The sequence below is a fragment of the Osmerus mordax genome, chromosome 10 (genome assembly GCF_038355195.1).
Source record: "Osmerus mordax isolate fOsmMor3 chromosome 10, fOsmMor3.pri, whole genome shotgun sequence".
Classification (NCBI taxonomy): Eukaryota; Metazoa; Chordata; class Actinopteri; order Osmeriformes; family Osmeridae; genus Osmerus; species Osmerus mordax.
In genome coordinates, this window is record NC_090059.1 from 12,868,522 (window position 1) to 12,882,650 (window position 14,129).

A 14,129-nucleotide genomic window follows, 5' to 3' on the forward strand; every position below is an offset into this window, starting at 1 on the left:
GGGGGGCAGCCATAAACACTTAATTGGCTGGCAGCGATAGAGAGACTAACAGACTATTGAATTGTCTTTCCTCTGATGGAGCTGACGTCCAAGTTAAACTAATTAAGACAGAAAAAGAGAGAAAGCGAGAGAAAGAGAGAAAGAATGAGAGAGGACAGAGAGACAGAGAAAGAGAGAGAGATAGAGACAGACAGAGACAGACAGACAGATTGAGCCAGAGAGATGGAGAGAGACAGCAGATCTGTGTGTGTTTATGTGAGTTGTGAGTGTGAGTGTGTGTTTATGTGAGTTGTGAGTTTGTGTGTGTGTGTGTCATTATTCAATTACTCTGAAAGCTGCCCTAGAGCTGTGGGTTGTAATGAATGGTTCTGCGAGAGAGTCATCCAGGGTTGGTATTTGAGAGGTGAGCCTTGAAGTGTTTGCTGCTTATCTCATCTCTATTGTCAATCACTCAGTCATTGATTACTGAGTGTTTTTTAATCATTGTCATCATTTCCACAGTAGATCATCCTAGCAACAACACCTGCTTGGCATTTGTGCGTTCACGCCATTGTGATTGAAGATGGTAAATAATGTCCTGGAACATGTTGGTGTAGTTAGTCTACACTAAACTGGTCTATTCTATTGTGTACTTGAGCCTGTAATCAGGAACCACGAACACACCCTAAGTGTATGTCCCCCACTGATAGGATGAAATCTGTCAGTAGGAGGCCGGAAAGAGTTGCACGACACTGGAAAGGGTTGACAAGCTCGGATCATGTGACCTTTCCACAACAGAGTGGTCAGCATGAGTAAGGAACAGGGTTCACAGCCGTTCTTATATACAATGGATAGACAAGTTCAAATATAGGGTGCACAGAACGTTTCCTTTCATGGTCAAGCATAGGATACAGTAGAACAGGCAAACAGGTGACAACGTCGTAACTCGTATAAGTCCGTTTCTGCATATGTCCTGCTTACTGTCTCCCAAGAGTCTGACCATAGTGCATACCAGGTTCTATATGCAGACTGTAATGGGCCTTCAACTATCACCCACTTCACCACAGTATCTGTGTAGTTCTGTGGCCTTACCTAGCCTGTGCTTTCTGTGACTGTCTGAGATAACTGTGAGTTATCTCAGCTTGTACTAGACTAGATGGAGGACCATGAATGGGAGAAAGAGAGAGAGAGAAAAGAAAGAGAGAAAGTTTTGAGCTCTGAATTCAGCTGTGAAATTGCTGTCTGACTACTGTTCCTGTTCTGAATAGACAATCTGACTACCCAGAATACTGCCTGGTTCAGCTTAAAAAAGCGAATCTAAAACTCATCACTGTTTCCTCTCTCTCTCTCTCTCTCTCTCTCTCTCTCTCTCTCTCTCTCTCTCTCTCTCTCTCTCTCTCTCTCTCTCTCTCTCTCTCTCTCTCTCTCTCTCTCTTGCATTCTCTTCCTTTCTTGCCATCTATTTCCCTCAGCTTGAACAAAGTACATCTCCCCAGGTTGCAAAAGTACAGAACAGTACAGACTGTTACTACATTTTGTTTTCACGTGGTGCACACTATTTGACAGTGTATAGAAGGTCTGAAACACAAACTGTATTGTGCCTGCCAGCATGGGTGTGTAAGTGTGGATGTTATGGAGGCCTGTGTATAGACACCTGAATACACACACACACACACAGGCACAGACATTCATCCCCCCTGCCGTACACAAAAGCCACTTCTCTTTTATCTGTGGACGAGATAGATCAAAGTATCCTGCTTTTAAAAATAGAGTGTGTAGGATGGTGGTACATGCGTGCGGCTGCACTTCTGTAGACAGACAATTCAGCTCATCCACCTCCTTACCTGACCTTCTAGGTCGACCCAGACAGGGATAGGCGAGCAACTACTTTGTTGCACCTCCAAGCGGCTGACAGATACATGGACAGTCAATCCAAGCTGTCAGCTCTCTCTGTGCCTCCCAGCCTCTCCTGCCCTCCTATCTCTTCACATTTATTCCTAGTCTTTCCTCCCTATCTCACCTGTCTCACCCCCTCTCTCATTTGTCTCACCTTCCCCCCTCCTTCCCCTACCCCCCAGAACCCCACCGCCCACCGCCCACCCCCCATCCACCCAGGCCACCCCAGCACCCTATCCCTCCATCCCTCTGCCTCTTTTTTTTCGTGACATTTTGCCCAGTCATGCATGTCTATTAGCTGTGAACACAGGTGCTGGAGTCCCTTAGCGTGTTTGATCCAGGCTTTAAAGGCCACTGCTCTGGTGCACATCAGTAAATGTGCTGAAATATTCATGTCGTCTTGTCTTATTCAGAGTACAGCCACACCGGCCTCGACCTGGGGTACAGAAAGAGTTGTTGTTGCTACTATTAGTATTGTGGGATGATGATGTCGTGTTTTTGATGTTGTTGATGCTGTTGTTGATGCTGTTGTTAATGTTGTTGGGGATGCTGTTGTTGATGTTGTTGGGGATGCTGTTGTTGATGCTGTTGTTAATGTTGTTGGGGATGCTGTTGTTGATGTTGATGTTGTTGGGGATGCTGTTGTTGATGTTGTTGTTGATGTTGTTGGGATGCTGTTGTTGATGTTGTTGGGGATGCTGTTGACAGTGGAGGCGCTACACTTGGGCACCCTGATGGCAGCCCACGGATACTTCTTCCCCATCTCCGACCACGTTCTCACACTGAAGGATGACGGAACATTCTACAGGTTCCAGGTATGTTCCGCAGCTTCTACTCTGCCTCTTGGTACAGTGGCGTCACTGCATGATCACGGCTTCTTTGCTGAAATTATACAAACACATGCACCCTCCATACACATACACACACACGCATACACACATGTTGGTGCTTCCCTTAGCCTGGCCTGTATTCAACTCTCTCCAATAATAGGTATGCTAAATCATCTATTTATTCTCTCACCACATTTAAATGTCAGATGTTCCCTCTGCCCCTGAAACACACACAACCAGACAAACGCACACACACACACACACTAACCGGGACATGTCCTGCTGGGCTGAGCAGACCTGGACTACATATGGACTCTCTGATGCATATTTATGAGTCTTGGCTCATGCTGAGAATGGGACACCTTCATGACAGATAGGGTTATTATCATCTTAGAGGTCAGCTCAGGTGTTAAAGCTCCCCGTCCATCCTCTCTCTCTCTCTCTCTCTCTCTCTCTCTCTCTCTCTCTCTCTCTCTCTCTCTCTCTCTCTCTCTCTCTCTCTCTCTCTCTCTCTCTCTCTCTCTCTCTCTCTGTGACTGTCTCTCGCTGTCTCTTTATTTGTATCTTTCTTTCTTTATCTCTCTCTGTCTGTTTCACTCTCTCTCTCTCCTCCTTTCTCAGACTCCATATTTCTGGCCGTCTAACTGTTGGAACCAGAGAACACAGACTATGGTGAGTACATTACACGCACCACAACACCACAACACCACACACACACACCCCCACACACATGCAGGCATTACTGTCCAGTAAATCTGGGCTATGCTGCCTGAGAGTGGCCCAGATCTCCTGTCCAGATGGCTGTGACAGATTTAATGGAGAAGAAAAAGGATGCATTTCTATGAGAAACAGAAGCTGATGAATGAAAGCTGCAGTCCTTGTGCAGGTACACAAACCAAGTACTAATAAATGCACATTAGGTATTGGAAGTGTAGTATATTACATGGTAATGTGTGATCAGAAATGTGAATGAGACCATCAATGCTGAAGCTGTAGATATGAAATCCTCACTGACCTCAGAACGTGTGTTCTATGGATGATAATCTATTTTGGATTCATGCTATACAGATTAAGTGCATTTGTACACATGGTCTGACGTAATCCTCAGCAGACAGTCATCCTATGACACAGGCTCGCGGTCAGATGGGGGCAGGGTAAGGCCGTGTAGACATGTGTGATTGGCCAGCTCTGAGTCTTAGTGGCCCGGTGAACTACTGAAATACAAGGTAACACTGACAGTTATACCGTATATTTAGGGCTCTTGATAGGATATTAGATGCAGATACATAGATTTCGATTATTTCATCCAGAAGAAGTTCTCAGTGTTTCTCCACTAAACAGAGCAAAGCTCCTAGTGGAGGGAGGGTAGAGGAAGTAAAGGAAAAGGAAAGAGAAAGGTAGAGTTGAAAGAAGAAAGGAGGAAATAAGCCTGGCTGCCTTCCTCCTGTATGAGAGGTGTGATATGCGTGCAACACCCAGAGAAGTGACAGATCTACCTTAATCTCCTCTCTCCACCTCCCACTACTGGCTGACTGGAAAGGAGGCGCACAATCCCCTTTTAGTGAGAATACCTTACAGCTGTGAGGGACTGCCACGAGCTTAATCCTCTATGCTACTGTGTGCTGGGTTATCCTACTCCAATGGAAACAGTTTGTACAATAAATAGTTTTGAACACTATTGCGCTCAGCTTCAGTCTCTTCTCACAGTCTGTAGTTTTCTCCCCCTCCCCCAAAACTAGCTGGTTGGCTGGTTTACTCTATGGCTGGATGGCCGAGTGCATGCTGACTGGTTTGCGGACTGTATGACTGCTGGCTGGCTGTGGCTACAGTGTTTGCCCAAGTGGTTTGCTGGCTGTTTGGCTGGCAGGCAGGCTGATGTGCTGGTAACATGGTATGGTCTCAGCAGGGTGATAGAGTAGTGCTAGAAAATGATCCTCATTAATTCCAACAGAGGCCCTCCAACCATCTGCCTGACAGGGAGAGTCCCCCCAGGCTGCAGGGCTGGAAGAAGCTCTCTGTCGAGGACAGCTCGTCGGCTCAGATCTGCTCTCATCCATGAACTCTGCACATATGTTGTGTTGTATTTGGATCCTGTCAAATCCAGTTGATGTTGCGTTATATTTGGTTTCGGGTATATTCCAGCATCCTTGTGCTGTTTGCCCTTGAATGGCAACCCGGTTAATGTACCTGCTTTGGGAGACGCAGGGCTGTGTGTCTGGCTACTGGTCTGTCTAGGATCGAGCATCTGGAAAGATGTCCGCCTGTCATCCTGCTGTCACCAGATCCTGTTCACAAACAGGTCGCTGTTTGTTTCCTGCAATGATGTATTGCACTTCAAAACCAGACACTCCTTTGGTTTAACACCTCGGGAAAATGAGACAAAGAGACTCGAAGAAAGAGAGCGGGAGAGAGAGAGAGAGAGAGAGAGAGAGAGAGAGAGAGAGAGAGAGAGAGAGAGAGAGAGAGAGAGAGAGAGAGAGAGAGAGAGAGAGAGAGAGGAGAGAGAGAGAGAGAGAGAGAGAGAGAGAGAGAGAGAGAGAGAGAGAGAGAGAGAGAGAGAGAGAGAGAGAGAGAGAGAGAGAGAGAGAGAGAGAGAGTAGACAGATCAATGAAGAACGTGTAGTAGTAAGGAGCAGTGCATGTCTCTGTAAGAGCTTGGTAACATCTCAGATGTCAAAATTACACTGCGTGTTTCCTATTTGATACCTCTCTTCTTTCTCTCAATCACTGAGAGAAAGAAGAGACCCTCTTTCTTTCAATTGTTTCACCAAACTGTGTATAGATTAAGACGATTATTTTTCACAGTTTGTACTGACTGGTTATCCCATTGCCTTGCTTGTTTCAACTATACCTCAGACTTGCCTGGCTGTTTCTCCCTTCTGTGCTGACTTTCTCTTGTGTGTGTCTTCTGGCAGCTGTTTACCTGTGCAAGAGAACCATGCAGAACAAAGCCAGGCTGGAGCTAGCTGACTATGAAGCAGTAAGCCCTACCCTCCCCTACCCTCCCCTCCAACCCAGTCTCCCTTGATCTCACTGTGTGTGTGCATGTGCATGTGTGCGTGTTTTGCACAAATATTTCTGGGAATCAAGTTCCTCAGTGTCAGATTCTAGACGGATTGTGCTTCAAAATCTCACCTTCTCCCAAAAGCACTAATCAACCAGCTACTCGCTAGCATCCATTAACCATGCCTGATTGATTTAATAAGCTCTATGAAGAACTAAGACCTCCTATCTCTTTTCCCCTTTCTCGATCCCTCTCTTTCTCTCTGTTCTGCCTTTCAGGAGAGCTTAGCCAGACTACAGAGAGCCTTTGCCAGGAAATGGGAATTTATATTTATGCAAGCAGAAGCACAAGCTAAGTGAGTTGTACTGCACACAGTAACACAGGAAGCACCCTTATGGGACTGAGGCTGATGTGGACTGTATTCCGACTGTCTCGTAAAATATGTGGTGTTGTCCACTCCTCTGTGGTGACTCCAGGTCTCTATAAAGTCCATTGAGGAATAATGTGTGTTTCACCTCTGTTTCTCACTATCTCTTTTCCTCTCTGCCTTTTGCTGTCTTTTTCTAGAGTCGACAAGAAAAGAGACAAGATTGAGAGGAAAATCCTGGACAGCCAGGAGAGGGCATTCTGGGATGTCCACAGACCTGTGGTCAGTGTAGACAATACACACACACACACACGTACACACACATACGCAATGTCCTTGTCAGTGTCTCCGAGCCCTCTGCTCTCAATAGCTCATTAGCACCCAGCCAGGCTATGCAAAGCTGTGTGTTGGGGGCCTGTGGAAGCTATCTCTGCAGACTGCTACTCTACTTAAATACCACATCATGGACGTGGCTGCAAATTAGAAATGACTGATTCAATATCTCTACACATGCAAGTCATCCTTCCAAGACTTCAATATTTATCAAATCAAGTTCTCCTCTGGGCTTAGTTAGAAAATGTTCATCCATATTGATAAAATAGATGATTTGATAAATGAGACAGTAGTTTCTATATATTTTATAGAGTAGAATTGGGTTGGTATTAAAAAGAAAGAACTGAATATTACTTAAAGTTACAGAACAGATTGGTTGTTACCTGTTACATAACAATCCTGTTATTTCCCCTATGTGAAACATTCTCTATACCCTGTGAAACATCTCTCCACCTGATCATTGTGGTTATGCCTCAGGAACCTCTGACTTGTCTGCTTGCTTCTCATGGCAGCTGTGTGCCTGTTCGTGTGGGTTTGTGTATCGTGTAATGCACAGACGATACAAGTCTTAATGTCTTTGTACTTTATGCAGCCCACTATTGGGCTGCATAAAGTATATTACTATGTATATTAGTGTGTCAGTGGTGAGGCCTTTGATTCCTAGTTGCTGGGAATGGGAGCACCTGTCATCAAAGCGTGTTCTCTGTTACTACCTGAATAGCTTCACACTTGAGTGGTGCAGCCAATAGAAAATAGCAGATGAAAGAATTAAATCAGTGTCTGACCAACCACTGCTGGACTTGTTATGGCTCATACACACACACACACTTTCAAGCGTGCACACACACACACACGCACACACACGCACACACACACACACACACACACAGTCAAGCACACACACATACAACATTTCAAGCACACACACAGACATACACACACACATGGACACACAAAGTCACAAACCCTGACATGAAAGAAAGACTTAGCTTTAAAGATCTTCTCTCAGACTGTAGATTCACTCACACTACGCTCTTTGATTGCATGATGCCAGTGCATGTGTGACTATAGGACAGCTACAGTACATGGATCTAAGCCAGGCTGAGAAACACCCCTATAGAGTGGGATGATGAGAAGGTAAAGGAAAGTGATGAAACATGTATAGTCACAGCCTGCAATAGTAAGAAGAGCATGTGATCCAGTAACAATTAAAGTAAATCCTCAGTGAAATTTGTTAAATAAAAAAAGGAATTCATGGCAAATGACTATAGGGTTTTCAATCACAGTTTGAAATAAACTGTTTATTTGACTACTAGCCAGTGATATCCAACATTGTCACATTATCTCGAGCTTAATCAGTATGGACAAGTGTGAAGGAGAGATCTAGCAACAGTTCAGCCAACAGTTCAAGTAACACTTCAACCAGTGTTTCAAACAGTAATAAAACAATCATAATTTGACTCTCCTTTATTTCCCGTCATATTGCTTCTCCAATGTAGCCAGCTGTACACGCTAATTAGCAAAGGATTTTCAATAATATGCATAGTGTAAAATATCTCCAGTCCTCTCAACATAATAATTAGCATATCTCAAGCAGAAATGAAGAAAATGATGCATAATTATGTGTGAAGTGGCATAGATCTTTATGCCCTCATTCTCCTCCCGGCTGTCCACCAAGCTCCTCATTGAAATTAAGAGCAACTTTTCAAAATAAGTTCTACTTAGTTCTAGAAGGTTGGTAACATTTCATCGTTTTTAAGATTAGCCAGGGAAGGTAAGTGAAGGGTTAGTGACATTATACAGTTCAGAATTTTGGTAACGTTCTGCTGTGGAACATTGGTAGTGTTCTTCCGTTCCAGCTATATCCTTGCTGCCTGTGTGTCTTCTCAGCAAGGCTGATGGAGAGATGTGGTTTGGAATTCAGACTATTGAGCAGGGAACATCCCTGGACAGAGCATCAAAGCTGCTTCTGGTCCTGGCTGTCCCACTGTTGGGTATTCCTACTCTCGTCTGTGTTAATATTTCAGTACAACAGATGAGTCCCTGAGGCGCTGTGAGAAGGAGAAACTGCTGGGGGGGGCGTAGCTCTGTCCGCTACAACAGCCCAGGTGGCCGGTTCTTAGCACAGCACCGAGACACACTGTATCCCAGGCCCTCTCGCTGTTCATCTTCTCTGGGCAAGGTGACTCAGAGGCTGCATCCTCAGTAGCTGTCAGGTTGGCTACTTTTGTTTCCCTTGTTAGAAAGGAAGGTAGGGAGGAAGGCTTCCTAATCTGGTCCATGCCGACACCTACTCACGTGTGTGAGTATGTGTGTCATGAAGCCAGAGAGACAGGGGATGTCTCAGACAGTCTCATTCATAGAGGGAGGGATGGATGAGTAGGAAGTAGGGCAGTCGTAGGGGGACACAGGACTGCAGCTGTGATGAACACACACGCACACACACATAAACTTCTGCTCACGTCTAATTTACACTGTGTTTCTGCCCGATCCTAATCTCATGCCTTGTTAATGACACATGGGCAGAACCCAGCAGAGGAGTTGAAGCATGAAGCATTAACCCCTTCAAGCATGAAGCATTAACCCCTCTGCTTCCTTCATCTGTGCCTCCCAGCCTGGATGTGTCAACACAACAGAAGCTGACATCAAGAAGTCCTCCAGAATGAAGCAGCCTCATAAAACCAGAAAGGTGCAGCGAGTTCAAACACATACAAGTAGCCTAGGTGGAAAGACATCTGGCATGCTGATATCACTTGCGTTGGTAAAGTTCATGACACTCTCTTCCTTCTCTTCTTTCTTTCATCTCTTGACCCCCCCTCCCGACCCCCCCCCCCAGTCCGTTTATGGTCTCCAGAATGACATCCGCAGCCACAGCCCCACCCACCCCCCCGCCCCTGAGGTCAAAGAGCCAACCAAGGAGGAGCTACAGGAACAGGTAGGTCAAAGTGTCAAACTGAGCTCTTGAAACAAGGGGCGTCAGAGTGCCACATTAGGAAGCCCTCCTTCATATCTGTGAATAATACCCCCTCCTCCCCTCCCTCCCTTCCTCCCTCTACCTTTCAGATACAGTTCTGGCAGGTGCAGCTCGACAGGCATCGGTTAAAAATGTCCAAAGTTGCAGAGAGGTACCTTGGTGTATTGTTCTAAACTATTAAAATGGTACACTGTACATGATGTCTGCCAGTCATCTCTCTGCAGTGTGGGACTACTGGGACTGATTGTTGCATGTCTCTCATTTTCCTTCTTTTTTTTCTCCCCGCCCTGTCTTTCTCTCTGTCTCTTTTCTGTTCCCAGCTTGCTAAGCTACACAGAGCAGTATATGGAGTATGACCCCTTCTTCACCTCTCCAGATCCCTCAAACCCCTGGATCTCCGACGACACCACTGTCTGGGAGCTCGAGGCCAGGTTAGGAGCACTGTCTCTTGCTCTCCCTCTCTGTCTCCTGCTCCCTCTCACTTGTTCCCTTTCCCTGTGTCTCTTGCTCTCCCTTTCTCTCGATCTCTCTCTCGTTCTCCCTCAATCACTCTCTCTCTCTCTCGCTCCGCGCCCCCCTCTCTCTTCCCCCTCCTTGCCCCAGAATTCTTGTGGATTGGACCTTATCGCTGTGTTTCTCCGGGCATCTGGCCCTCTGCAGTCTGTGTCCACCTGCTAGGCGGTCCCAGCTGTTGTGCAGCCATGCTACATCATCATCATCAGCTTCCCCCCCGGCCCGCAGCCTCCAGCAGCACTGGAGCAGCAGCTGTCCCTGCGGCACCCAACCCTGCATACATCACTCGGGGCCCCTCGCAGTGCCACTGTCTGTCATTTCGCTTTCACCTTGGCCCTCGGCACACCTCAAGATCAGTGTCTGCCACCCCACACAGCTGTTCTCTAGTCACTGCGCATCAGCGTCAACGCAGACCCTCTAACAGGCCTGCTGTCTCCCTAACCATAATCTCAGCTGTGATGATAGTGCAGCAGTATTATAGTGACTCGTTATAGCCAGTCTACCGCTGCCCGCCTCCCCATCCCTCCATCCGTCTGTCCTTCGAGCCGGGACTAGCCTAGCTAAACGTGTTTGCTTGTTTGCTGTGTCAACAGTAGAGATGACTTTATATGTCCAGATTACAGCGGGTCTGTCATCCCTCATGATGCCAGGTGTCCAGGAAACCCTGCAATGTGGACAGATAGAGAAGATAAACACAACCTGGCAACCCTGACTGTCTTCTTACAGTAATACTATGAAGTGGTAGCTTCCTGCTGGTAATAGCAGTTTACAGCAAACGGACAGAAGAGTGTGTCCTGTCTAAGAGTTTAGCTGTCCAGCGACAGGTCTTGACCCTGAAGCTGGGATTGGGGATCTTTGGAAGCAGGATACCCTTTATTAAGATGAAATATCAGACTGCTCGGCTTTAATATGCTCTTTGTGTGTGTGTATGTGTGTGTGTGTGTGTGTGTTTGTGTGTGTGCAGTAAGGAACCAGGGCAGCAGCGAGTGAAGAGATGGGGCTTTGGTATCAACGAGGTTCTGAAGGACCCAGTGGGGAGAGAGCAGTTCCTCAAGTTCCTGGAGTCGGAGTTTAGCTCAGAGAACCTTAGGTGGGTGCTGAAACTAAGATGTTCTACTCATACACTGGTTGAACTGGAATATATCCTTATTTCTGGAAATTAAACAGGTAGGAATTGACAAGAATCTCATCAGAAACATTGTATTTCTTGGTCCAGAAGTAGACTTCATATAGATCTGAATTCCAGAGACTTGATACTGAGTTGATTTTGTAGAAATTCTAAACTGTTCACATGCCAACATTTAGGATTAATGCTTGTGGTTAATATGCTCTGCACACAAGCAGTGTCCTTCTCCTTCCACGTGGAGGACTGTATTGATTTCTGCCCCCAGATTGAAAATTAAGCAACAACTGCCCAGGGAGACTGTGCAGATCAACATTAAGTGTAACAATCAGATCGATAGGGAGAACAAATGGAGAAATTAACAATTACTAGAGAATAATCGACTAATATGAGCTGGAACATAAACAAGGGCTTTAATTCTCCATGGTTACGATTTAATTAATTCTGTGGCGTCATCTGGTGGTCTTGACAGGTCGCATATAACTTCCGCACTGAGACTGTAAGATGATTAATAGTACATATTGTTGCGTTTATACAGTTTTTCTCTATACGTGTTCTGTGCAGGTTTTGGTTGGCTGTTCAGGAGCTGAAGAAGCGTCCAATCAGAGAGGTACCTTCCAGGGTCCAGGAGATCTGGCAGGAGTTTCTTGCCCCCGGAGCCCCCAGTGCCATTAACGTCGACTCCAAGAGCTATGCCAAAACCACACAGAACGTCAAAGACCCGGGCCGATATGCCTTTGAGGACGCGCAGGTCTGTAGATGAAAGTCCTAGCTCTCATGTTCAGTTTGGACATTTAATCACCAATATCCAAACCTGGTAGGAAGTTGTCATCCAGTGTGTGTGTGTCTGTGTGTGTCTTTGTGTGTGTGTGCAGGAGCACATCTACAAGCTGATGAAGAGTGACTCGTACAGCCGCTTCATCCGATCTAGCTCCTACCAGGAGCTGCTGCAGGCCAAGAAGAAGGTAAAGAAGAAGATGGAGACTGATGTCTGAAAGGCCAGCAAGCTGGGATACTTACACACACACACCAGGGCTGGAACACACACACACATAGATGGCACAAACACGCAATGGACTGAAACACACGCACACACATGGCTGGGACACACACAGAGAACTGTGCCTCGTTTATCCTTATCTAGGCGTGACGGCGCCCCCTAGGGGCCCATGTGAGGTCTGCCATGGAAGATTAGCCCGCTTACAAAGTCCCTGCTGGTTTCAGTGGATAGTTAATGAAGAGAGCTCAGCAACACCATGGTCATGTCAAGAGAGCATCCTGGCAAAAGAGAGAAACAAATGTTTGCAGATAGAAGTTGAGGATTGAGTTCTTTTATTTCAGTTTTCATCTGTTCCTTCTTTCTTTCTCATTGCTCATGTATCTTCTGGGAGGATTCTGTTGTTTTCTTCAACCTCCCTGTAGATCCGTGTGATCTCTCCATCCCTTCCCTCCATCCTGTTGCTTGTGTTCCCTTCTCTTTGTTTTCCTTTTCTTCGTTTGCTTTGCTTGTGTTTGTTTTAAGTCGGAAAGTACTGAGGATCGCAGAACCTCATTTGAGAGATTTGGCTCGCGACATGGTGAGTTGCAGCAGAAACTGTAGATGTGTGTCTGATCATAGCTTGCAGAGGACTGGAGTCCAACTCAGTCAGTCCTGCAACCTTATCAGTCCTTGCCCTCCAGGACTACTACTGTAGAACACACCAACCCTCGTCACGAATACCCCCATTTAGTATACTCATATTGTAATGAACTATACTACATCCAGTCTCTTTAGTTTTGAGATTTTATTCTGGTCCAATGTTTTGTTGTTTTTTTTATGTATTCCTTCAGAGCGCAAGCATTCATGTGTGTCGTGTTAAAATTATACAGAAAGCTGTGCCTTGTTCAGAGCTGGGTTCAACAGTGTTGGTGTGCATTCACAGCATATTTACATTTTTCTCCACAGAAAAGTAAGAACTTGTTCTGAGGGATCACAAGTCCAGGTAAGGACTAGCGTACACATGCACATACACATTCCAACCTTCTCTCACTGTGCTGCTCAATGTGTGACTTCTGTCATCAGAATGCAGGATAGGCAGGGCCTTTGTCTGGTTTACAGACAACTTACTTTAGGCTGATGTCTTCTATAAACTGTACAGTATGTGAAAAATAGCTACCTGTTCTTTCCTTCCTATCCGTCAGGTGAAGGGATTCCGGTGAGGCTAACAGGCGTAGTGGGACTATGCTAGGATCCTGTGTTGTTCTGGGAGAGGACAGGGGAGGAGGAGGGAGGACCACGTCTTCATTTGTACATTTCTGTAGTCCGCTGTTGGCCGTGGTCTGATAAACCACCGACGGTAGACCTGATGTTGCATGTCCAGATCAACTGAGGATTTCACCTCACCTTACATCACCATCTGTTGGGACCCCCGTAGTGTGTGTGTGTCTGTGTGTGCGTGTGCGTGCGTGTGTGTGCAAAGGCATTTTGGACTTTGGGCCTTTTCGGGACTCCATGCCTTCAAGGATAGCCATTTTGTCTGATCACCTGTTGTTAGGTTATACATATCAACTGGATTTGTGTGTGCGTGTGTGTGTATGTGTCTGTCAAATGGGGAAAGTGTGTTGAACATGTAAAATACATGCTGTAAAAAATGTACCAATCTACAAAACAGGAATCTTCTGCCTAGAAGCACACGCTCACTGTCACCATAGACGGCGTTAAGTATGGAGCACTAGAGAATGCACATAAACTGTTATATCACCTTCACACCTGGGTCCAATACTCACCACAGACACATTTTAGAGGTGCTTGATTTAACGTCACCATGCAAGGCAGGCTAAATCAAAAGCACCTTATGTATGTAATAGTTGAGTTAGTTCTGAGTAGACCCAGTCACCTTTGATTTGCCTTTTTATTGCACTATGGAAGTTAGCACAGTCACCATGTCCGTCTGGTAAAGCCACATTTAGAGAGGAGAGATATCTTGTCTTACAGAATCTTAGTGTCTTTATTACATTATCATTCATTTATTTTTCTACCATGTTATATCGAAGAGTGTGATGACGCTGTATTAAAGAGACCTGTTAGTAGGAATGTGATACTCTTTATTTGATAAAGGTTCATCTTCTTT

The 14,129-nt window shown here is 45.8% G+C and overlaps 1 protein-coding gene across 1 annotated transcript; it reads left to right on the forward strand.

The window, feature by feature from the left end:
- The first annotated feature begins 3,372 nt into the window (after positions 1–3,372).
- On the forward strand, positions 3,373–13,007 carry rgs7b (regulator of G protein signaling 7b). Its single transcript, XM_067244338.1, has 12 exons — positions 3,373–3,377; positions 5,621–5,685; positions 5,988–6,064; positions 6,277–6,358; positions 9,024–9,098; positions 9,246–9,344; positions 9,473–9,534; positions 9,704–9,814; positions 10,861–10,986; positions 11,584–11,770; positions 11,895–11,984; positions 12,965–13,007. The coding sequence occupies exons 2-12, from the start codon at positions 5,644–5,646 to the stop codon at positions 12,983–12,985; spliced, it is 972 nt and encodes a 323-aa protein (XP_067100439.1). The 5' UTR covers positions 3,373–3,377; positions 5,621–5,643; the 3' UTR covers positions 12,986–13,007.
- Positions 13,008–14,129: the final 1,122 nt, after the last annotated feature.